At 46.8% G+C, this 25052-nt stretch overlaps 1 protein-coding gene across 1 annotated transcript in view; it reads left to right on the top strand.

Moving 5' to 3' along the window:
- ITPR1 (inositol 1,4,5-trisphosphate receptor type 1) overlaps positions 1-25052 on the top strand; it is a 320227-nt gene that overhangs the window by 265832 nt on the left and 29343 nt on the right. The window contains exons 53-59 of the mRNA XM_057311892.1: positions 6170-6292; positions 11684-11859; positions 15997-16161; positions 20761-20956; positions 22309-22401; positions 23603-23742; positions 24436-24601. Of these exons, the coding sequence (XP_057167875.1) occupies positions 6170-6292; positions 11684-11859; positions 15997-16161; positions 20761-20956; positions 22309-22401; positions 23603-23742; positions 24436-24601 (1059 nt within the window). The remainder of the gene's footprint in view (positions 1-6169; positions 6293-11683; positions 11860-15996; positions 16162-20760; positions 20957-22308; positions 22402-23602; positions 23743-24435; positions 24602-25052) is intronic.

Consider the following 25052-nt stretch of genomic DNA (forward strand, 5'->3'; position numbering starts at 1 on the left):
GACCAGGAAATTGAGCCAGCTTGACTGCTCATTTTCTAGCTCACCTGCTCTGAAGACACCGGTCTCTCCCTTTTATACAGGGTAGTTCGGGTTTCACACTCTAGTATTTTATAGGCGGTGGAATCATTTGCCACATAAGACGCATCATTGCTCACAAGTGAGTCCCATTGCGATGCCAGGCCAGTCGGGTTGAAATTACTCGTCTAAAACACTTTTATAGGGCTGTCCCAGAGGGCTTCCCAGCTCCTGGTTTTCATTAGGATTTTAATGGGATCCTTCAGTACTGACAGTACACTCCGCACCAGCTGTTGTGACCAACTTAGAAAGGATCATGCTTTATTTCTGTTAGTCAGGAGCTGGGTTTTTTCTTTGAAACCCTGGATTCCAGCTACAGTTGTGATCTTTTGGGCTCTTACTGCAGGGCAGGGCTGCGGGAGGGGAAGCTGTGTTGGAGATCACTTTCTGGGAGCTTCTGTCCTCTTCCTGCCTCCCACCACCCCGAGGCAGAACGGACCAGCCTTCTTCAGTGCACGCTTCTTCCACCTCACCACTGTTCTCCCTGCCTCCCTGCCCCCTAGGTTTGGCTAGTGGTGAAGAGGGTTGTTGCGTGCACATTGGTCAGGGACCCTGTTCTTAGCACACCCCACCCCACAACACTCTTGCTCATCTCTAAGGGCTACCTCGTCATCCAGCACTTTAAAACCTTGGACGTTTTTGGGGCGCCTGGGTGGCTCAGTCAGTTAAGTGTCTGCCCTCGGCTCAGGTCGTGATCCTGGAGTCCTAGATCGAGTCCCACATTGGGCCCGCTGCTCAGCAGAGAGCCTGCTTCTCCCTCTGCCTGCCACTCCCCTTGCTTGTGTGCTCTCTCTTTCTCTTTCTCTGACAAATAAATAAAATCTTTAAAATATCAGATGTTTCCTGGGGGACACCCGGCTGCCTCAATAGGTAGATCATATGACTTGATCTCGGGGTCGTGAGTTCAAGCCCCATGTTGAGTGTAGAGTTCACTTAAAAACAAAATCATGGAAAGAAAAAAAAATGTTTCTGGGGCCCAAACCCACTCCTCCCCCAGCCAGGTGTCTGAAGGAGGGAGGGCCAGGAGACCTTGAGCAGAACAGCTTGCATGGCCTCCTTGGTGGGGGTCCCGGAGATTTAGGGTGCACTTCCAGCCCATACAGTGTGTCCTTGTAGCCTGCTGTGGACTTCATGCAGGCTTCTCCGGCTCAAGAGAGTGTCCTTGAACATCTGCACTGCACAACGCTCAGCTGAACAGAGGAAGAAAAAATACCAAAAATAAGGTGGACGTAGACCGCATGCATTTAGGACTCTTGTACCTTCAGCTGTCGGGTTTGCTGGGGTCGCCTGTGGTGCCAGCTCCAAGGGATAATCCTGAGGTCACGCATCCAGGCCTCCGCAGGAGTGACTACAACCGTGATTTTCCTCTTGGCAGTGCGGGGGTCTACTGAGACTGGTCAGATACATTCGTTCTCACGATTCTGAGAGCCTATAAAAAATAGATAAATATAGTGTAGGCTCTCCGAGAGGCTTACGAACCGAGAGGAGGGTTCACCTCTTCTGCCGAGGTGAGATAGCTCGTAATCTCGCTTTCTGACCCGTCGTCTTCAGCCGGGCCCGGTGGGAAGACCTCAGCTCCAAGAGGTGGGGGATCTCACTCCCAGTCCACTTCTGCCACCACGGGCTGTGTGGCTCTGAGCAGATGACCGCACTGCTCCCAGACCCTCACCTAGAAAGCGGGGGATTACGATTGATTGCGGAGCGGCCGTGTCGTCCGTCATTCCAAGGTTTGTGTTGCATGGTAGCTAATGCCTTCTCTTATTTAGTCTGCCTTTGTTTCAGAAACAGCTTTTGTTTCAGTAACGCTTGAACACAGCTATAGTTGTCAACGGAAAGATTTTAATTGGCTTCAAAGCTATCTGCTGGTAAGAGAGAAATTGAAAACAGTAACTGAATTAAACATGATATGCATATTTAGGGAGGGGAGAAATGTACTCATTAGACGTGCAATTAAAATGAAATATGTGTTTCCCTCTAAGTAGTTTATTTCTTTTCTAATAAATCTGTAGGGGAAAACATTTTTCTGCTGTGTCCATGAGGCTGCTTTCCCCCTTCCCGAAAGTATCCTAGTATCACCCGTGCTTTGGTACAGCTGTAGCCAGGGCTCAGCTATAAAGCCACGTCTGACCAAGGCTGATGTCACTTAGTAATTGCTTCTGCAGATATTAGGATAGTCAGTTCCTGTGCTCTCCCGAAGCCGTCTTCCCTGCTTCTCTCACAGAACGCACACATGCACGCACGTGCACACACACAACACATGCACGCACAGGCACACCCCCTTCAGTGCGCTCACATCCTCTCTCACCCATGCCTCTCTGACCCCTTCTCCTGAAGTTCCCAGCCCCAGTGAAGTGAAAACTCTGGGCTAAGAAAATGAGAAGATGGTGAAAGAGGAAACTGAGACAGAGCTGCGTATGCTGACCTTTTCCTGCTTGGGGTTTTCCCTCATGGTTTCACACCCATCCACATAGAGCTGGGGAATTCTGTATTTTATATACATAGAGTCCAGGTCCCCCAGCAAGGCCCAGTTCCCTCAGAAGAACAGACACTAAGGCTAGGAAAGAGGGTTACCAAGTGGTGCTCTGGGGCGTAGGTCATGAGACTGACCTGCCTCGCTGACCTGTCTTTTTGCCGTGATGTAGCAGGTGTATTGATCCAGCCAACTTGTACCCCTAATAAGTAGAAAACCTGCTACAAAGCACAGGGGGGTTCACCAGTGCGTAAGCTACGATTCCTGCCTGTGTGAACCTCCCATCTGATGGGAGCAGGCAACACGGGCATGTTTTTAAGTGTTGTAACTGAGGAGACTGGTGGTGAGCAGGGCTGTCGTTAAGCAGTGACACGCTGCGGAAGTGTGGCAAAGACAGGCTTCTGAGAAAAGGTGGCGTCTGAACAGCATCTGGAAGGAGAGACAGGACTTGGATAAACATAGGCCTGAGAATTTGGGGACAGAGAAGGTGTATTCATTTCCTATTGCTACGCTAACAAGTGACCACAAACTTGGGGGCTTACAGCAGCATACGTCGGTATCTTAGAGTTCTGGAGGCCAGAAATGTATGAAGGTTCTCCCTGGGCTAAAATCAAGGTGTTGGCGGGACTGCCTGCCTTCTGGAGGCTCTAGTTCTGTTCTCCAGCTTCTAGGGGCTTCCTGTACTCGTTGGCTCTTGGCTTCTTCCTCCCATCTGCAAAGCCAGCCATGGCAAGGAGAGCCTTTCTCACACTGCATGAGTCTGCCCCTGACACTCGCACACCCTTCCTTCACTTTTAAGGGTGTTTGTGATTATGTTGGGCCCACTGGATAATTCAGGATAATTTGCCCATCTCCACATCCTTAACTTTATCACATCTGTGAAGTCCCTTTTCCCATGAAAGGTAACATATTCATTGATTCCGAAAATTAGGAGATGGACATCTTTGGGGGGTATTACTCTTTTCCCATCACACAGGGTATGTTAGTTGTGTTATATTGCTGTGTAATAAATGACCTCAAAACTTAGTGGCTTCGAACAGTAAATTTTTATGTCCTCACGGTTTCTCAGGGCCCAGAGTTTGGGAGTGGCTTAGCTAGGGGGTTCTGACTTAGGGTTTTTCGTGAGGTTGCTGTCAAGTTGGCAGCCAGGGCCTCCTCGTCTGAAGGCTGGGTGGGCCCAGAGGATCCACTTCTCTGCTCACTCACGTGGCTGCTGGTAGGAGGCCTCACTTCTTCTCCCTATGGGGCCCTCTGTAGGGCTGCTTGAGTTCCACACAACATGGCGGGCAGTTTCCTCAGAGCAGATGACTGAGGAGAGCGTGAGCATGCACGTGCAAGGAGGAAGCTGCAGTGCCTTTTATGACCGAATGTCAGGAAGCACGCCCGTCACTTCTGTATTCTCCCAGAAGCAGTAACTAAGTCCAGCTCACACCCAAGGGAAGGGGGATTGAGCTGTGCCCCTCGAAGAGGAGAGCATCAAAGACTTTGTGGACATATTTTTAAAACGCCATGGGGACAGTGCACAGAGGCTGGAGGTGCAGCGGATGTTCAGGGGGCCACCACGGACTGCGATGTAAAGGTGGCCTGTCTGGGGAAGGGAAGTGGGAGAAGAGTCTGGAAAGTTAGATGGGGACACGGAAAATAAAAGACAATGCGTGTCACGGTTGGTCTTTAAGTATCTTTTTGCACATGGATAGATACCCACTTGATTTGAAGGACTGAGTATTTGTTCATCATATTTAGAGTGACACAAGTATGTTAGCTCTGTAAATACATGATTTATTTGTGAACTCTATGCCATACTTGAGGGCCATTTATTATAATTATATAAGCATCCTACAGTGGCTACTCTTATATTTGATATTGAGAACTCCCTTGAAGAGAATTTTGGCTTACATAGACCATCACTGAGCTTTGCCATTTCCTGTTTTTCTTTTACCTCATAGGAGCTTTTTATACTTATGCTGATGTAGGGAGGATATTATAAATTCCTATGGACCCACCACTCAGCTTCAATCATTACCAACCCTTTGCCATTCTTACAACCTGTCTCTTCTGGAGTTTCCATATCCAGATCAGAAATGGGCTTCAGTCCCAAAAGAAACACCAGTAGCTATTGTTTCCAGAGCAGATGATTTCACATCTTAAATTTGTTTCGGCAACTAACTTTAAAGAAAAAGTTAATTGTTACTGGAGGTTGACTAAGTCCTGGTAGGTTCCTCCACTGAATGGTGACATGAGCACTTACCTTTATCCTTGTCTGACTCTAGAGGATCACTGACCTGGGCGATGAGATCTCCTCCACATCTTCATCCCCTGCTGGGCCTCAGTTTCCCTCATTTATAAAATGAGATTTTAAATTAGATGGTGCTTGTAGCTCTAAAACTCTAGACTTTAGAAACATTTCCCGTTTCCAAGTGCAAACATGGAATGAGCAATTATTAAATTACCCAGGGCTCCGTTTAATTGTGGCATAACTTTACTTTGGAGAGAAGCTTTCAAAGATTTGGCCGCTGCTCTAGGCATCATTATAGGGCCATTGAATTTGTCATTGGCTGGTGTCCTAAAGTTAAATGATGACTTCATTGGGAAAAAGAAACACGCTATAGAGACCCATTCTCCCATACTCCATACTTCTTTGGAGGGAGATAATGTTGAATGAGTCTATCTTTTGGAAACTCTGCTTCTGGCATGGAGATTGAAATTATTCCTACCACATCTACTTTTGAGCATCATCCCAAGTCTAAGGCACCACTGGAGAAAACTTCAGGGGGAAAGGAAGCACCACCACACATGGTGTGGCCAGTGGCTGCTTGTTCTAACCCTGAACTTGCCTGGCCCGCGTGGTATGGCCTCTAGGCGACTACAGAATCAGATGGCAGCAATATGCAAAGTGTCTCTCACCCCTTAGTGACGGCTTTGGTACCACATCCTTTCTCTACTGTAGCCTTTGGGAATGGGAACTCTCCTGCCGACTACCCCGTCAGCAACTCCCTCCTGCAGGTCCCCTGTGCCCAGCGTGATCATCAGACTTCCGGAAAATGGAAAATGGTTCAATGTCAGGAAAGGAATCGTCATCTAGCTTTTAGGCACCAGTGAGTTAGTGGAGGATTTTGAGCAAAGAAGGAGGGCGAAAATGGTCGTCTCCCAGACTACCCTACTGGGCCAACTCTGAATGCTGTGTGTCCCTCCAACTGGAGCCCTGCAGTTCTAAAAGGCTGATTAAGTCCTTGGGTTTCTCTGGGCATTTCCTTTGGTCCCAGAGCCCTGGAAGGACTGAGGACTCAGCACATGAACTCTGGACAACCCCAGATTCCATAACTGGTGGTGTTGACTGGGGCACACAGGGTTTTTAGATGTTCCAGCTTTTCTCCTTTTCTTCTCTCCCTTGTCCCCAAATACATCTTCTGTTACAGTAAGTACTCCAAACAGAAATAAACCAATCTGATGTCGTTATGAGCCTATGAGTCAACCTCAAAACAAATGATCATTTTTTACTGTTGTGGTAGAAACTGGGAACAAAAGTGGGCTTGTTGGGCAGAATGGGAGGAAGGGCCCAGTGGGATTGCCAGCGCTCTGACTTGCGGCTTCAAACCTTACGTGGCCTGCTCTTTGTTTTCACAGCCCAGCCCGTTCTGTACTGGTGTGCCCGCAACATGTCTTTCTGGAGCAGCATTTCGTTTAACCTGGCTGTCCTGATGAATCTGCTTGTGGCGTTTTTCTACCCATTTAAAGGAGTCCGAGGAGGTACCCGTATTTTTAATTTCAAGGCAACTGTGAGAAGCAGCAGGACGGTTATGACTTGCATCTTAAATGTGATCCCTGGAAGTGTTGGTGCAATATTATGGGGTCCTCCTTACCCGTTTTCAGACAAGATGACATTGCAGGTCGCACCACAGACCTCGTTTTAAATCTCACTTAAAAGAATGTAATTTTGTGTCCACATTTATCTACCAGGAAAGAAAGAGAAGAAGCTGTACACTCCGAAACCTGTAAGAAATGGTCTCAATCGGCCTCCTTGTTTTAGATATTGGGAAACTTTGTCTCAGAGAAGTTGAGAAATGGGGCCAGACTTTCACAGCCAGGTAGTGGCAGAGCTCCCCCTAGAACATAGATATTCTCATGCTCAGTCCACTCGATTATTTTCCCCATACCATACTTACAGCATTAATTTCAGAGTGAAGAATTTTTTAAGACGTATCTGGATTTTTTTTTTTTTTTTTTTTTGGCAAGGGGCTCAGGGAGGCAGGACTTGGGTGACTGAAGACTGCACCCCCTTGGGTGTTTAGTCTATTCAGAGCCACGTGCCACTACTCACGCAATAAAACACGATGTCCGTGGTGTTTATGGATACCCCTCCACCCCCACCTCTCCTCCAGCCACCTGCCATGTGCACTCTGCACATGTCGCTGAGAAGAGGCAAACAATTCAGAAGGGGCGTCTTTGTGTTTGTGGCTCTTCCGTTTGCTTAACAGCATTCTAGAGGCAGGCACACTCGTGGGGCTCTGGGGGCCGGCAGAAGCCCCTCTGTTGTGACACGTCCACGGCCCCTTCTCTGACACCCTGGATAGCCTTTTCGGAGGCCTTCTCAGCTACATTTTTCATCTGAGCTGTTTGACAGGTCATCTCACACACGTATGTCACAACCTACCAGTAGCCACCTTTTGTGACACATTTGGAATAAAGAGCCCAAAAGTAAGACACCAAAACAGCCCAGGAGTTCCAGGCTTAGCTCTTGAGCCTAATAATGCAGATGTGTATACGTAACGACACAGCATGTCTAGACGTAAAGTCTACTTGGGGTCCATTCTGGAAGTGATGACTTATCCTGTGCTGCTCGGGTATCCAACATACCCGTTCGAGCAGTTAGCGTTTCTGTTTAGCTTTCAGATGCACTGAAAGCTTTGTTTGAGGGATTTTTTCCCCCCAAAAGCAACACCTAAACACAAGTCTGGGGGTATTTTCCTTTTTAATGCCATGTTAGGAATCATACGTGCGCCTGTGTGAAGAGATTCTGCAGGTCCACGGGGCTGCAAGGTTTTCATCAAGGGGGCCTGTGCCCAGCCAGGCTGCCAGTCAGCAGAGGTGCCGGTGTGAAGTGGTCCGTCGGAGTGGCAGAGCCCAGCCCTCTTTTCATCTCGGGGAAGTCCTTGTGCTCATCATAACTGATTCTTCAACCATTACTTTGGATGTGTTTTCCTTTATCCCCCGCTTCTTTAAAAATAGTTAAAATCAGTTTTGTTACGCACTTTGGCCATTTTCTCACAGGTCACCTGTGGCCACGTTGGGGCCCATGTCAGAGGAAAGGTGGTTGACAGCTCCCCTCCCCTGCAGCGATCAGCCTCATCCAGTGAATCCCGAGACTCGCAGCACCCAGACTCAGTGGGCCTGGCTCTGCCACACATTCCTCACATGACTCTGGGCAGGCAGCTGCAATTAGTCAGAGGTGCTTAAATTAACCCAGCAGTTGTAAAACCTTGATGTGGATTTGGAAATCCCTGTATAGTTAGGGAAGAATAGTGGTTGACCCAGTCAGAGTTCTCTGGGGCATCCTGTTTCTGGCCATACAAGTTCAAGACCCACTGATGAGATGATTGTTAAAGGTCCACCAACTTTTTTTTGGTGTTGGGTTCTCAGTGTGGCATCGACTCTAGCTGATTTGGAGGAGTCCAGGCGCCCTGTTCTGGCAGTGTGGGCTATGGTACTTCATGTGGACGGACTAAATGGAAAGCATCATTAGATTGCCCGGGAGGGAAGGAGATTGATCTGACATCAGGAAGCCTTTCCGTTACACAGTGACCACGCTCACCTCAAACACATCGGTCCACTCTCAGAGGGATTTATTTTTCCTCCTGTAAGATATGTGGGGACAATCTTCTGTACTGACTACGAACCATCATCAGGAGGAGGGCTGCATTAGCCCTGCCTTGAAATAAGATCTGGTTGGTTACCTGAAAGTATTTCTTTGAGATCAGTATTTGTTCATGTTTGACTCTAAAACCAGGATTTCCAGAATGTCCCGGTTGAATGTCCCCCTGTTAATGAGTGCTAATGTGGCTCTGTGGCATCGTAGGCCTGTGGCTGCCCAGAATACTGGTGGCCTTAAAAGCTCCTTTTCAAAAGTATCATTTTCCCCCTTTATTTAAGAACTGATGAGTCACACAGGCTTTGAAAGCATGAAACCTGGGCACATTCAGATTTTTTATTGAATTTGTGACCATGCTATAATGATTAAAGCAAATATAGTACTCCTTTTAAAACATGATCATTTTTGAAATTTTCAAATATACAAGTAATAAGTTAATACACCGCCATGTATCTATTAGCCCAGCTTTAACAACTACCAACATTTTGTCAATCTTGTTTCATCTATTCTCCTACTGTATTTTCTGAAAGATTTTAAATAAGTCTAGACATCTTGTTGTTTTGCCCATAAATATTTCAGTGTGCATCTCTAACTTCTAAGAATATTTCAAAATATGTATAATTACCATAACATTATCATATCTAACAGAACTAACAGCAAATCATGTAATAGCTTGTCCATATTCATGTTTCTCCAATTGTCTTAAAGATGTCTCTCTATAATTGGTTTTTTTAAAATCTAGCATTATTTTTTTTTAACACTGCTTTTATAGTGGGGAGACAACAGGTTTTTTATTTCGGCCCTTTCAGGATTTGGGTACGTCCACTGTACTGGTCCCATTTATTATACTGGGATCTCGAGGCAGTTTAAGATGGTGATTAAACACTTAAGAAAATGAAAAGCAAGACACAGACTGGGAGAAAATATTTACAAAACATATATCTGACAAAAGGCTTATATCCTGAATACATAAAGAACTCTTACAATTCAATAATAAAAAGACAACTCGATTAAAACAGTGGGCAAAAGATGTGATCAGATATTTCACAAGAGGTTGGCCAATAAGCACATAAAAAGATATTCAACATCAGTAGTTACCAGAGAAATGCGAATGAAAACGAGAATGGCATACCACGAGAAACCTACGAGAATGGCTAAAATTGAAAACGCTGAAAAAGTAAATAAAAATGAGCAAATAATAAATAAATAAATAAAAAGAAAATACTCACTATACCAAGTATTGGTGATGGTGTGGAGCAAGTTCGACTTGCCCATGTACAACTGAACAGCGGAGTCACTCTGGAAGGTGGTATGGTTGTGTTGTAGAAAGTTAAACATATACTTAAGATCCAGAAATCCTATTTCCATGTATTTGTCCAAGGCAAATGAAAACATACACGCATTCCAAGATTCGTACTTGAATGTTCCCAGGGACGTTTATAATAACTGCAAACTGGGAACAACCCAAGTACCCATTAATTGCTGAGTGGATAAGTAAATTCTAGTATATCCATATTATGGAATATTACTCAGCAGTAGAAAGGACAGAATATTAATACACAAGATAACTTGACTGAATCTTAAAACTTTGCTAAGTGAAAGAATGACAAAGACTACCTCCTAATATGGTGACTTTTCCATTTTTATGAAATTCTAGAACGTGCAAAGCTCTCGTGCTAGAAAGGAGATCAGTGGTTGCCTAAGGGTGAGGATGGGGCAAGGCAGCAACTGCAAAGATCACAGGAGCCTTTTAGGGGAATAAAAATGTTTATATCTTGATTATGTTGGCAGTTACATGTGGTTATACGGCTGTATAAGCTGCCAAAATTCATCGCGTTATAAGCTAAAAGTCAGTGGATTTTATGTGTTTTTTTTTTAAATTGGTGATGAAGGACCATCAACTTCAGAGGCGTACACACATTTGCTGTGTCACCTCAGGCCCGATACGTAATCCACAACTCGGTTTCCTCCAGAGTAAAATGAAGATAATCGTGAGCGGGCTGGGAGGGTCACGTAAACGATAATCAGCGTAAAGGGCTTAATAGGATATGTAACCACTGCTAAGTGCACAAGAAGTGACCTAAGCCTTGATATCCACGTCTTCCTGAATTTCTGAAAAGCTTCTGCCTCTCTGTGCCCATTTCTAATTAGGTTTTCTTTTGAAGGATATCAAGAGGGAGGAGGTAAGTGGTTGGGAGTGGGGCAACAGTTTCTAGAGAAAAAGTGTCTCGGCGGCATGAACACAATGAACTAGGGCAGCCGGCAGGCTCAGGGAAGAGCTGTAACTCGCAAGGGTGTCTCTTTCCTGGGTGGGGCTTCAATCCCAGCAGTTCTGGAGAAGTGAAACTCCTTTATATAAGTGGCCTTAATCATGTAGTGCTGCGTGTTTACATCTGAAGGAGACTCAAAATGTGACAGCATTTGAAATAGGGTTTTATTTTTTTTTAATGAGTGTTTTACAGAACTATATTTTTAGCCATGTTGGCTCATGTTATATAACTAAGCCGTCTCGTGGGACACTCTAAATAGAACTTGAAATAGCAAGAGATGACAAAAACTGGTATAAGCTCTTTGACTACAAGGATAATCTAATTGTAGGATGATGTTAATGATACGGAAGTTGCCTTCCTCCTTCCCTTGAAGAAATCTGATTCAGGCAGGGGACCTGCAATTTCCCTTTGCATACTTTTAATAGAAATTAGAAGTTTAGGTTTCCAGTTTGCCTTCCCGAAGAGGGAAATGTGATACATGTGTGAGTTTTATTGATTGAACAGATTCATTGGACGAGCGCCTACGGGGTGCTGAGTGCTTCCCTCAGGGAATTTTGTTGGGGGGAACCCGGTTGGGGGGCAGTTAGGGCAGGGGTGGAGGGGAGAGAAAGACAGGTAAACAGATCACCAGAAATTAGTGTTCTGTAGGGATGACTGGAGTGGGTACTGAGAACACACAGAGAGGGAGGCACACCTGGCACAGTTTGCTGAAGAGGAAGGAGGTTGGGGAGGTCTCCTGGAAGAGCTGACATCTCAGCTAAGACCTACAATGAATAGGAAAGGGAAAAGAATTTCCCAGGTAGTAGGAACATGGGTCGAGGCTTGGCGGTAAGAAAACATGGATGTGTGATGGGTTACATCTGGGGCATAGTATTGGAGGTGAGAGTTCAGACACTAAGGCCACTTTGGTGATTGAAGAAAGTGTCATTCAGCCCATTTTGGTCTGTCACCTCTTACTCGGTGAAAGCACTGATCTTTGAGAGCCCCACCTTGTCTTTGCAGGAACCCTGGAGCCACACTGGTCAGGACTGCTGTGGACAGCCATGCTCATCTCTCTGGCCATTGTCATTGCCCTCCCCAAGCCCCATGGCATCCGGGCCTTAATTGCTTCTACAATTCTCCGGTTGATATTTTCGGTTGGATTACAACCCACGTTGTTTCTTCTGGGAGCTTTCAATGTAAGTATGAATACCTTCATAGCTGCGTTCTTGTGGACATACAAGCAGGAATGCCTTCCGTTCTGGCTCCTAGGATCTTTGCCTGGGCTTTCAGTGCAGAAAAAGACTGTTTGGGTCAGCTGTTTAAACAACAGAAGCAAGAGCTGCGTGGGTGGACGTCTCCCTCTTAACCTTCTCACGGTACAGTGAACCTCTTAATCTATTACCCGGGCATCCACAGTCTCCTTTTTAGGGAATGTCCCTCTCAGAAGTAAGGCAGGAAGAGGGAGGGCAGTGGAGACGTAAATTAGTTTTCCCCGTCAGATCAGAGGTTTGGTGGGACAGGAGATTTTAGCCAAATGGTCAAATATTAATGGTATAAGTCAAATAAGTCAGATATTCACTTCTGGTGGGGACCACACTTAGCCAGGAGAAGAGGCAGGAGGACTTGTTCAGACAGAAATGGAGCAAGTGGAGAGGTGAGGAGAGAATCAGGGTTATTTCAAAGTCAGTGGTGACATTTGGAAGTCTCTTTCACTGTTGTGGAAGGATAGACGCCACCTGCACCCGTAGGGGGAATTCTTAGGAAGTAGAGATAGTTCATACAGGACCATAGATCAGAGAGGTTTCCTGGTGAAAGAAAGCAAAAGGTTTGGACAGGGAAGGCACTGTGGGGATCGAAAACTGCTTTCCAGAGGTTTCTGCCCTGAGCACATAAGGAAGCTGAGGTTACTGTACAGAAATGGAAGTCATGTTGCAAAATAAGGTTAATATAGTAATTCAGTGCAGCAATTAATGTCCCCAAATGGGTATTCAGATGGCTGAGGCAGCAAGGACATTGGGGGGAGAAGGGACCACTTCAAGCTGACAACCTCCAGGGGAGAAGGCAGGGTTTCAGCTCTGTCTTGAAGAATAGGACCTGGCCAGAAAGCAGGGATTGAGAAGAGTATTTTCCTATAGGCCCCACAGGCCAGAGCAGTGGGCAAGGCCCAGGACACTTTCAAGAGACAGTCAGCAGTAGTGTTCCCCTCCACTGTGATTCAGGGAGGGCTACGTAGGACCTGCTCCCGGCACAGGTCACCAGGGCACTGCATGGTAGGAGAATGCCCTTGGGCCTCATCTTCCAGGTCAGTGTTTCCAAAGCATGCTCCAGGTTGATAAGTCTTAGGTGAAAAAGAGGTTCAGTGGTCAAATCCATGAGGGAGAGGCTGGGTTAAAAAAATTAAAGGGTTTTTACTGTAGGATTTCTGAGAGACTTTAACATGCGTGATAAGGGTTATGAATCTCCAAGAAAGGGAAACCGTGTATCTCTGTTTCCTAAACTTACTTGCCCACATTTTGTTTGAAGTATCACTTGGAATTAGTGTTGTAGAATATAGGTTGGGAAACTCTATTCCCAGTAGTGGGAAATGACTCAAGTTTTTTTGAGCAACGAAATGGCATATACAAAGAAGTATTCTTGGAAAAATGCCCTCAAGTAGTGGCATGTTATGTGGATTCAAGTGGGAGGGACTGGAGGCAGGAGGACCATTTCGGACCCCAGCAGAGCTCTTGACTAGGTATGACAAGCCTGGGTCTTGGTCATAGTGTGGAAGAAAGAAGGAAGGTACAGGCACCAGAGCTACAAAGGATGGGGTAACGCGGTGGGCCTAGAGTCAGAGCCTCACGCCTGAAAGCCATGTAGGGCCTTGGTCTGGGCCCTTTTCTCCAGGTCAGGAAGGTATGACTATCTTGATGGGGCGATGAAGGAGGCAACCACAACTCCAAATGTTTAGTCACAGGTGATGAGGAAAAGAATAATGCAACGAACTAAAGTGAAGTCATGCAGAGACCTAATTTTCAGGGTGAAAATGCACTTAAATTGTTGATTTACTAGGCTTGAGATGACAAGGCAAGCCATTAATGTTGGCTGTGACATTTGGAAACATTATGACCTGAGTGACAAAGACTTATCAGTGTTACAGAAGGGAAGGTAGGTATAATTCACTGATGTAGATATCATTAAGAGGAAGCTACTTAAGAAGGAAATATAGAATAAACAAAAAAATGAAATGGAAAAACTCAGTATTTCAGATTGTTGTCTTATGGCCTGTCTAGTTTTTTTGTTTCTCTGGGCTTTAATCATTCCACAGTCATCTCTTCTTTGACATAAATCAGTTGGGGGAAAGACTCAAATTAGGCAATTACCATTTATAGTAACAGCTGGGTGGGGAGAACTGAAATAACTATAATAAATAATTAGAGTGAATGAAAAAAGGGAAACACTCACATGGAGCATATAGGAGATGAAAGAAAGAGTAGTTATAGACAGAGAAGGAATATTGGGCATACGAGAGCCGGCGAGGCAGGACAGGGTGGTGTCCTGGCAGCCAGGCTCCGGCAGAGTGGTGGGAAGGGTGGGCTGGTGAGCCCCGTCACGTTGCAGGAGCCAGGATTAGGTGCTAAGGGCGGACAGACTGCCGCCTGCGCTCTGGCCGAGTCCTTTGTAGACTGGGGGAGAGCTGCTACAGTGGAGACGTGGGGCCAGAAGCCAGACGGTAGACTCATTAAGCAGGGTCGGTAGGAGGCGGGGACACCAGGCCAAGACAGTGAATACAGACGTGCTGCCGAAACAATGGAGGACACGAGGGCAGAAGTTGTTTAAAGGGGCGAGTGGATTCAAGTAAAGCGAACTGCTCTGTTGGAACGGCAGGAGCCGAGGCATGTCTGAGGTCCTGGAATGTTTCCCAGACCATGGCCCTTTGTTTGTTTTCCTGAAACCCCGTCAGCACCAATCATCCAGAGTCCATGGTACTTTCTCAGCCACTGAGAGATGCTATTCTAGTACTGGGTAGAATCGTAGGAGAACATGCTGGTGGAGTGAACGTTTATTCTGTCTGAGAAAGCCTAGCGTTCTCTGTGGGTGTTGGCTTCCTCCCTTATCTGATTGCGGAGAAGCTCCCTTACACTGACCCGCCAGCCTGACCGGCAGGACGTCCCTAGCCTGTGGCCAAGGCGGCTAGGGGAGCAGAAGACGGTTTTAGCAAGTACCTCGGGAAATCTTTCTCCCCAGCCTTCCCTTGATCCGATTCTGTCAGCATGTTGCTGGAGATGGACTTCTAGGCACGGGGTTTCCGTTAGAGGTGGAACTATGCCATACGGTAGATCAGACTCCAGCCCCAAGTGTCAGAAAACCCAGTCCACGCCAGCTGACGCGAAGGAGAAAACGCATCGGTTCGTGCGACGCAGAAATGCAGGTCCTGGCTTCAGGGTGCAGCTGATTTGAGGTCCCCAGACAAGTTCCCCTTTGGGCTCTGCGTCGACCGTGCTCTGAGGCTCCGTGGTCTGGCAAGATGGATGCCGCAGCTTCTAAGCTTACATTCTCTCAGGTCCCAGGTCAGGAAGAAGGAATCAAGTTGTCTTTGGTGCAGTCCCAGGAAAGCTCTCAGTGGGCATCCCTGGTTCTGTTGGGTCATGTGACGATCCCTGAACCAGTCCTCATTGCCAGGGCAGTATAATATGCCGGTTGACTGGGATGGAGCCCCACCCGGATTTCAGGGACTGATCCATGGAAAGGGACGGATCCCCAAAGAAAAATTATTATTCCCAGAAGGGGAGGGGACAGGGAAACAACTCATCCCGAATTCCCTTCCCTTTCCCCCCCCAAGGAAAATAATTTCCTCTATGAATTTAGGAGCAATGAAAGACAAGAACTAGCTGCTTCTCATTAAATTGTAACCCTTATAATGCCTAGAATGTAACAGAAATTCAGAAAATGCTTTTATTCATGCTGATCACAGGGTTCATAGATTGAGGTGACTTCTGTGTTTGACTAACTCATACAAGAATGTTAGAAATGATTCATATCTCATTTCGAAAATCATAATTTCAGTATGTGTTAATTTTGTTTTTGTCATATACAAATGCCACTTGATTACTGTTGCTCATGAAGTTATTGGACGACCACATAATTTGTAATATGCCTGAAAAGCAAAGTAACGATATGACTTAGATCCGCAAAGTGGTTCTGGGCGGGTTTGGTGGGCACCTGGTGCAAAAGGGAGCTTCATTTGGGCACAGTTGCAGAATACCATTGTGTGAAAATGGCCCTCGGCTGTCACGAAGTCTGCATTTCGGTGTGGTCTGTGCTTATCTGTCTGTTCCCGTCATTATTCTCAGGTCTGCAATAAAATCATCTTTCTAATGAGCTTTGTGGGCAACTGTGGAACATTCACCAGAGGCTACCGAGCCATGGTTCTGGATGTTGAGTTCCTTTACCATTTGTTGTATTTGCTGATCTGCGCCATGGGCCTCTTCGTCCACGAGTTCTTCTACAGTCTGCTGGTGAGTTCCTGGTATGGAAAGATTTTACGTGGCGAAAACTAGGAGTGTTCCATGTCTCTCATCATAGACCCCTCCTTTTAAAGGTGATTGGTAAGTCTGGTCTCACAACGTCCCATAACTCATTTCCAGGATCTGGGGAAGGAAGCTACCCAGGGAGCAGGGCCGCTGGTAGACCAGGAGGTGTGTGATCGTGCAGCTTGTGTGCACATTGGACCTTTTACTTTCCAGTGGTAGACAGTGCCTACCACCTGGGTCAGGGGATGTGTCCTCCACATGCATCTTTGCCTTTCTTTCTTTCTTGGACTCAGCCAGTGCTTACCAAGGAGAATGTTTTTGAGACTGTCATCATCTGACACTTCCCATGGGATCTGCTTCCCAGGGAGAACATGTAGTGACGAAATAGGAGGAGGAGCTATTTTCAAAGTCCCAAGATCCATGACAGTGAGCTCAGGAGATTTATTGGTCCGGGAAGCCTTTTCGCTGGCAGTTATTTTGTTCCAATCTGAGCCAAGTGATTAATGTCTTGATAGACTATAAAATGAGTTGGTTCAATCAGCGTCCTCCTGAGCAGGTTTTTAAATTATAGACCAAATATCTACTTGCTTTCCCGTCATTAGAGGGAATCTAGACCTGTAGAGTTGTAGATAAGAAACCTTTGCCTTGTACCTACCATCAAATGACAAGAAGCAGAAAGTTGACTTCATCTGCAAGCAAAACTATCCGTAAAGGGCCTAGAAGAATTAAAATGTTAGGATAAAAAATGATCAAAGCCTAAGCATTGGCGTAAAGCGAGGAACTTATTTGCAAAGGGTAGAGCAAAGAAAACCTTTCTGGGAAGTGGCCTCTGGACTGGTAACTTAATTGCTCTCTGCCTCAGTTTCCCATCTACAAAATGAGAACAAGCTGTCCCCCTCACAGGGCTGCCACAGGGATTATCTGCAACTGTGCACGTCAGGGCCTTAGAATAGCACTACCACACAAGAAATGCTTAGCGGTTCTAGCTATTATTACTGTCTTTGTCATCGCTTACTTCCTCTGCCATCCAAAACACCATAAAGAATTCGCCATTCAGGTCATCAGGATTAGCTCATTCCATTAGTGGTAGATGTTGGCAGGCTGAGGGAAATGGATTGTTTTACCTCATTTTAAAATAGGTCTGGCTATAGTTTGAGGTTTTAGGCAAAGAGGTCTCAGGATGTACTTGCGATTGCCATTATGTGGCCTATTTTGGTCACTCTGTATCAGAAATCTTGAGAGGTCCGTGTATATTTCTGGGCCTTTTTGTCTCCTACAGTCACGTCCCTGGATAAGGATCTGGTTTTGGAGTCAGGGAGACCCACGTCCTCCTGGGCAAAGAGGCAGAGCTCAGTGGGAGGTCTCTCTCATCCCAACCGAGGGATCTCTCCCAAGAGACAGGAGATTCTGCTTCCGACCATGCTGTCTCTTCCTGGGAGGGTGTGACTTTGCCTACGTTCTGTGTCCCGTTGGCTTCGTTTCCCTGTCTGTACCTTCAGACCCTCTGCTTCTGGTCCTTGGAGATGCCGGCTAGTGCCCGTGCTAGATGCAGGGCTGCCGTGGTGAGACAGACCACTCTCCTCTCTGCCCTCCCAGGCCTCATGGTCCACAAAATCATCGTTACCGCCATTTATTGACTGTTCCTCAGGTGATCTTTTCATACAGTCTCTCACCATGACTTCTGAGGTAGATGGTATCTGCAAATGACAGATGGTGAAACTGAGGCTTGGTGAGGTTAGGTAACTTGCCCAGAGTCACCCAGTAAGTGCCAGAGACCGGATAGCAGCTGAGCTCTGGTGACCGCCGAGTCAGTTTGTAAGCCCAGCCCCAAACTCCCTTTCATCTGAGCTCGTGAAAAAGTCCCTGCTTCAGGGTGGCTGGTATTTCCCAGTGCAGTTTGCATTCTTGCTTTCACGTCCCTCATCCGTCACAGAAACAGTAGCTCCGAGCTGCCAGTGCCACCTGAGCTCAGCTCGCTTTTAGAGAACTCACCAGGATCCAACTAGATGGTGGCTCTCGGATGTACTTCTGGGCCGTGGCTTGTCTGTGACCTCAGGTGACATGTTACTCTTAGTATCAAAAGTAGTATTTAACATGTTTATTGAGAATCACAGACAAAATACTGAAACCTGCGACAGAAAGGAATTGGAGAGAGACCTCCAGCAGGGAAAACCCACATCTCCCGGGGTCGTGAAAGCCCCAAGCCAGCAGACCAGAAAAGGACTGGGAGAGTGGGGCCCCAGACTGGCTGAACCCGGTCTTGAGCCTACATCCAAATGTGTCCTTAGAAGACGTTAACACCCCGAGATGAAAATGTGCGAAGTCCACGGAAGGGCAGGTAACGGGAGGAGAAATCCATATGGCCAGTGAACATGGAAGAATGTTCAACCTTAATGCTAAACGCAGACATGCTAATTAAAACAACAGTGTGATCCCGAGCTGTACCTGCGACGTTTGGAAGGGTTCAAAAGCCTGAGCACGTCCAGGTCTCAGAAGGGTGTGCTTTGGCGGCCCCCGTCCCCTGACAGCGTGGAGTATAAATCCGTATGGCCTTTCTGGAAAGCAATGGGGCGATATGTGTCTGTTGCAACATTTGACCCAACAGTTGCATTTCTGGAAATTCTCCAAAAAGAAATAACTGACAAGTATATATAGAGGCAAGTACAGAGGTGTTCATCACAGCATTATTTTTAATGACATGCAATTGGAAACATCTTGACTGTTTAAAAAACAAGTAAATATTTTGGTTAAGTAAACTGTGGGTTTTCCGTACAGTGGCATCCTAGGTGATCATTTCGGACACAAAAATGTTCATGATTGCTTGGTGAAAGGGGCTGACTGTATGCCAGTATTACATTTATATGTATAACAGTTTTCCAGTGTAGTAAGGGCAGAAGAAATAACTTGAGTAGATGGTGGGGTTATTGGTGATTTTTATTTTTCTTTGTGCTTTTCTGTGTTGTCCAAGTTTTCTCCATTGAACATGTGTAATTTTCCAATTAGAAGAAAGTTTTTCCTTTATAAAGTAATGCATGTCCATTACCTTAAAGTCGGAAATTACAGATGAGTGAAAAAAGAAATCACTTGTCATTGCAATGAGTTGGTGGCTGTATGATCTTACAGTTCCCACCCCACAACACAAGTGTCATTTGTTTGTTGTCTGAAGTTGCTCTCACTTGCTGCTTCATAGTGGGTTGCTGGAAAATATTTAACCAACTGTAACAGCAACATTAGCCTTTTGTACTCTTCTACTGCTGAAACGCCTCTTCCTTGCTTCCTTCCCTTTGAGTCTCCTACTATACCCGGTGCCCTGCCCACAGGTCTCAGGACACAGATTGGCCTTATGGAGGCAGAAGGGCTAATTGACCAGAAAATGAACTCAGATGTAAAACTATAAATTGGAAGGGACTCGGACATCAGCTAGTTCAGAGATTGATCAACACCTTATTACAAATTAAAAGCGGAGTGAGGATTCAAACCCTTGTCCCCTGACTCACTTGGCTGTGCAGTCATGCCCCAAAGCCGTGTGGAGGCAGGACCTTCAGAAGATTCAGTGTCAGCACAGAGGCCACATTAAAACTAGCCCCCTGGTCCAAGAATAAGCCCACAGAGCTCTCCTCCACGGCTCTGTACTCTTCCTGCAGCCGAATATCTGAGAAAACCAGCCCTCAGTACCGCATACCTAGAAGTACCCACAGGCCAACTTCTCGCAAAGAGCAAGTAGTCTCTTAGCAGAGGGCGAGCCTAGACTGTGAGCCCGCAGTGCACTGCGGGAGTTCTTGGGGGCGGGGGAGCCATTAGGGAGATGGGAAGGGTTTAGGCTTCCTGGTGTGTTCCCACCACCAGTGTCCCTGCCAGGAGCTGTGTGACCTTAGCCCAGTCCCTCATCAGGAAACGATCGTTACCATGTACTGTGCACACTCAACACGGAAGTGTGGCTGTACGCGATGTACCGGACACAGTACACATCACGCAGCTACGGTTCACCCGGCGCCCTGTCCTCCTGTCTGTAGTGGAGGAAACGGGAGTCTCAGGGGGAAGGAGAAAGTACCGAGCCCACTGTCCCGATGTCCTGTGCTTGAGCTAAGATGGCACCTCGCACTCCAGAGTCCCTGCTGCCTGCACTGGGCTGCTGTACGTGGCCTTCCCTGGGAGACTGTAAGCTCTGGGAGGACAAGGACCAGGGCTTGTCCGATCCTGTACCCAGAGTGGCTGGCCCTTAGCAGAAACTCAGTAACTCCTCCCTACACGAAGGCATGCCAGGACCCTCATCACTTTGCTCTCCCTTGTCTCCTTAAACTCCCTGGTACTACCCTGTATTTTCTCCATCCCCAGGACCTCTCAGCTGTCTGAGTACCATTGGGAATTGCTAGTACTTCCCGCCCACCTTTTCTATGCTAATGTTCCCCATCTTGGTTTTCACTAAGACAAGCACGCAGAAGTGTTACGATAATAGAATGCTTTTGAGTTTCTAAAAGGGTAAATTCTCTATAAGTCAAGTTTTCATTATGAGATATTTGGGTACATCTAACATAGAGACTTCTTAAAACTGTCCCATTGTCTTCTCTTTGTTCGTTTTTAAAGCTTTTTGATTTGGTATACAGAGAAGAGACTCTGCTTAATGTCATTAAAAGTGTCACTCGCAATGGACGGTCCATCATCCTGACAGCTGTTCTGGCTTTGATCCTGGTTTACCTGTTCTCAATAGTGGGCTATCTTTTCTTCAAAGACGATTTTATCTTGGAAGTAGATAGGTTGCCCAATGAAACCGCTCTTCCAGGTGAGTTTGAGATCTTCGGGTCTTTTTCATGTTAAGAGAACAGTTCTTGATTGTCCGTGAACTAAAGAGAACGAGGACATTAGCAATGTAGGTATCTCCCAAGCACTTGGACCACGAATTCTGATTCCAGGGCTTGGTTCTCGCTTTATTCCAAGGGTGTGTGGGATGTCCGATGCTGAGTGTAAGTGTCCAGAGCCTACATTTAACCTAGTCACTAAAGTCAGATTTTAAACTAATACAAATTATTCAAAAACAATTGGACCCTGTATTTCAAAAGCAAAGGGGGATGCATCCCTCTGGCTTGGTAAATCTACTTCTAGGAATTTATCCTTCAAGGAAGCAGCTGCTGCCTGTGCGTGTAGAACCAGACGTATATGGAAGAATGTTCAATGCAGTGTGAGAGTGGAACCAGTCCCGATGTAGAATGTTCCATCAGATGATGGGCCTATGGGGCGGCATCCCCTGCAGATAGGGCACATCTTTGTAAACCTCCAGGGAAAAGCAACCATAACTATAATAGGATCCATGTGTATTTTTTTAAAAATGAAAAAGCTCATATATGTCTTTTAAAATATGGAAGAATATTAACCCCCCCCCCAGCAGTGGCTGTCTCTGGGGCTTTTTTTTTTTTTTTTACTATATGCAAGTTTGACAGTGAGCTTATATTATTTTTATATAGAGCAAGAACAGAAGACAGTTCCAATTTTGAGAATGAAGTAAAATGATCATATATTTGAGTGATACCCAAGTGTTCCTTGTCTCAATTAAAATATTTTAACACCATTAAGTGAAATGTTACCGGTTTGTTTTTTTTTATCGGGTAGCCAGAGGCCCTGAGTCCAAGGAACAAACTAGAATTATTATCACTGGCTAAGCCAGGCAGCCTTGTTCTCCCAAATGCTGCATTCTTGGCATGTAACTCGAGCCTCCGGGTTGACACTAAGTGAAATGTGCTGCCAACCATCTTAGGGTTCCGAACTAAACTGGTCTGGACCTTGGATTTCCGCTCCTGCTTGCTGATGCTTTTTGTGCAGACTTGGTGTAAATCTTGCTGGAGTCTGTACATACAGTAGTATTTGTCAAAGAGTTTCAGCTGTGTGTCTTTAAAGTTGGAGAGGTGCTATTTAAGTGCGATATTTCTAGTAAGCCTACAGGAATTGACATTTCTGGCTTCTTTCCCATCCAGATCACCAAATGAAAGTGTAAATTGCATCTCTGCCTTGAATTTATATGCAGGAATGTAGGGTGTTATTTATGTAAAGAATTGTTTAATCAGCCGTGAATTGGGGACTTCAAACATTTTAACCATATGCTGCCAGATTGTTCATCATAAAATTTCCTCTCTTTCCCAGAAGCCGGCGAGAGTTTGGCAAGCGAGTTCCTATACTCTGACGTGTGTAGGGTGGAGACTGGGGAGAACTGCTCCTCTCCTGCACCCAAAGAAGGTAGGACCTTGTAGGCTGAAGCCCCATGGTAGTGTTAGGCTCCTCTGGAAGCTTAGATGGTGCACATAACATCGGAAGCAGGCGGAAGCAGAGTTACTGTTCGGAAGCAAGGCCAGTAGCAAAGGGGAAAGGCTGGGAGAGTGGAGGGAAGGAAGGCTACATGGGAAGAAAATACCTGCTTGGTTGATTCAGCCACCACTTACTGGGTGCCCCCTATTTGCCAAGGACCCTGTTATATTCTAAGATACAGTAGTATGGTGGAGGGGACAGGCGGGCAGGCACCTAGGTGATTACTAGACAGTATGTTAAATGCTAGAAATAAGGAAGGATTACAGAAGATAGGCACCTGGCCTAATACTGGAGTAAGGGTATAACCAAGGAGGTGATCGTTAAACTAAAACAGTAGAATCTTGGACAGTGGAGGAGGGTTAGGTGTTCCAGTTAGAGGGCATAGGGTGTCCAAAGGCTTGGAGGTAGAATATAGTGTGTTGAAGGAGGTAACGATCATGAGGAAGAGTAGTAGCAAGAAGTGAAGCCAGGGAGGTCAACAAAAGGCCAGATCACGAAGGGTCTTACATGTTAGGCTGAGGAGGTTAAACTTCACCAAAAGAATGAAAAGAAGTTGAAGGGTGGGGGGAGTGATATGATGAGATCTGTTTGAGCAAGACCATTCTCCCTGCAACTACTGAAAAGAACAAGATAGGCAGCAAGACCTGGTTCTTCCTCCAAAAATGATTAAGAATGGGCCATGTCCAATATAAAGCTATTTATCCAGGGGACCTGCTGTAAAACATGGCTGGATTTAGCCTGTGAGGAGCCTAGGTCCTGTGGGATTACCCTCAGCTGAGAGACAAGACGCTTGTGACCCAGAATATTAAGTAACGTATCTAAGGTCTAATGCCTGTTCAGAGCTGGGACTGGAGTTTACATCTGAAAAGGATGGGGAATATTTTGGATTTAATACAGGGAAAGGCAGTTCTGACTTGGCTTGAGAAACTAGCAAGGGTTGGTGATGAAAACAGAATTGCCCCGGGTAACGTCAGCTTTGTGAAAGAAAGCCTTTGACACTTGATTCTTTAGTTTTATTCTTTCTTGTTCCTGCGTGTGGCGGGTGAGCTGGCATTCAGGGCACACCGGCTCAAAGTCGCGGTCTCTCCTCTCCCACACGTTGTAAGTCTGTTGTTCCTCACCGTGTTCGTAGAGCTGGTCCTTGCGGAAGAGACGGAGCAAGACAAAGAGCACACGTGTGAGACTCTGCTCATGTGCATCGTCACGGTGCTGAGTCACGGGCTGAGGAGCGGGGGCGGAGTGGGAGACGTGCTCAGGAAGCCATCCAAAGAGGTAACTGAGGGCTTCAGAGGGGAGGGGGTGGGGGAATGGGATAGACCGGGGATGGGTAGTAAGGAGGGCACGTATTGCATGGTGCACTGGGTGTTAATACGCAACTAATGAATCATCGAACTTTACATCGGAAACCGGGGATGTACTGTATGGTGACTAACATAGTGTAATAAAAAATCATTAAAAAAAAAAAAAAACAAAGAGGTAGCTGGATCCCGAGGGGAAGGGAGAGGGGCGGGGGTGGGGGGCGAGAGCGCAAGGCGGAGCTCGCGGAAGCCGAAGACAAAGCAGAGCCGGCGAGGTGCGCGGTGGCCGTGCAGAGCCAGCGGACGCTTCCTGCCCGCCGACCGCCCTGGCGCGGGGCAGGAACCCCTGCCCCATGGGAGGGCGCAGCTCTCCAGGCGGGGTCTGGCCTGCCTGAACCCGTGTCCTAGACACCTTAGAGCCCAGGGAGCTGCTGTCATGCACGCGCCACGCAACACTGGCAGAACCCACCCTTTGGACAAAGGGTGTGAAAAGAGACACAGTTGTGACTTTCCAAGTTTGATGCCCAGTTTAACTTGCGACAGAGCAGACCCATGGGGTGAGGGTGAGCCATGAAGGTTGGGCCCCCAAATCTTCTTCCTTCTGCCCTGAGCTCTGCAGACCAAAGGCAGTGGGGTAACCTCACTGATGGTGACACCTCTTTTCTAGGAGCCCCTCTTTGCTGCTAGAGTGATCTATGACCTCTTGTTCTTCTTCATGGTCATCATCATCGTCCTTAATCTGATTTTCGGGGTCATCATTGACACCTTTGCTGACCTGAGGAGCGAGAAGCAGAAGAAGGAGGAGATCTTAAAGACCACGTGCTTTATCTGCGGTGAGTGTGGCCGTCTGGCTTTCGCAGGCGAGCTCAGGCCCCACGGACCGGATGGGCTGCATGCAGGCTTTCTGTGGCAAGGCGCCATTGCCCCCTCAAGCCTCTCTGCCCCTGGCGTTGGGGGGACCTCTCCTCTGCCTCCCTTCTGCTGGGGGCTTTTTGCAGCCGTGGGACCCGGTCAGCAGTTCTCGGCACCAGCGTGCCCGCAGGAATGAAAGTTCCGGTGGCAGACACGTGATCGCACATGATTTGAAATGAATGTGCCTTGGGATCTTTTTGTTTTTGGGGGGGCTGCCGAGCATCTCTTGGTCCCCTCCTAATAACTAGACTGGAGATCTTTCATCCAGTGCCAGCCTGTGGATGTCTCCGTTGCAGATGGTATCGGGCATTAAATGAAAGACTATTCCTCTCAGAGGGTAGGGTGAAGGTGTCCAGAGCCTGGGCTCAGGAG

Source organism: Ursus arctos, unplaced genomic scaffold, assembly GCF_023065955.2.
Source record: "Ursus arctos isolate Adak ecotype North America unplaced genomic scaffold, UrsArc2.0 scaffold_14, whole genome shotgun sequence".
Classification (NCBI taxonomy): domain Eukaryota; kingdom Metazoa; phylum Chordata; class Mammalia; order Carnivora; family Ursidae; genus Ursus; species Ursus arctos.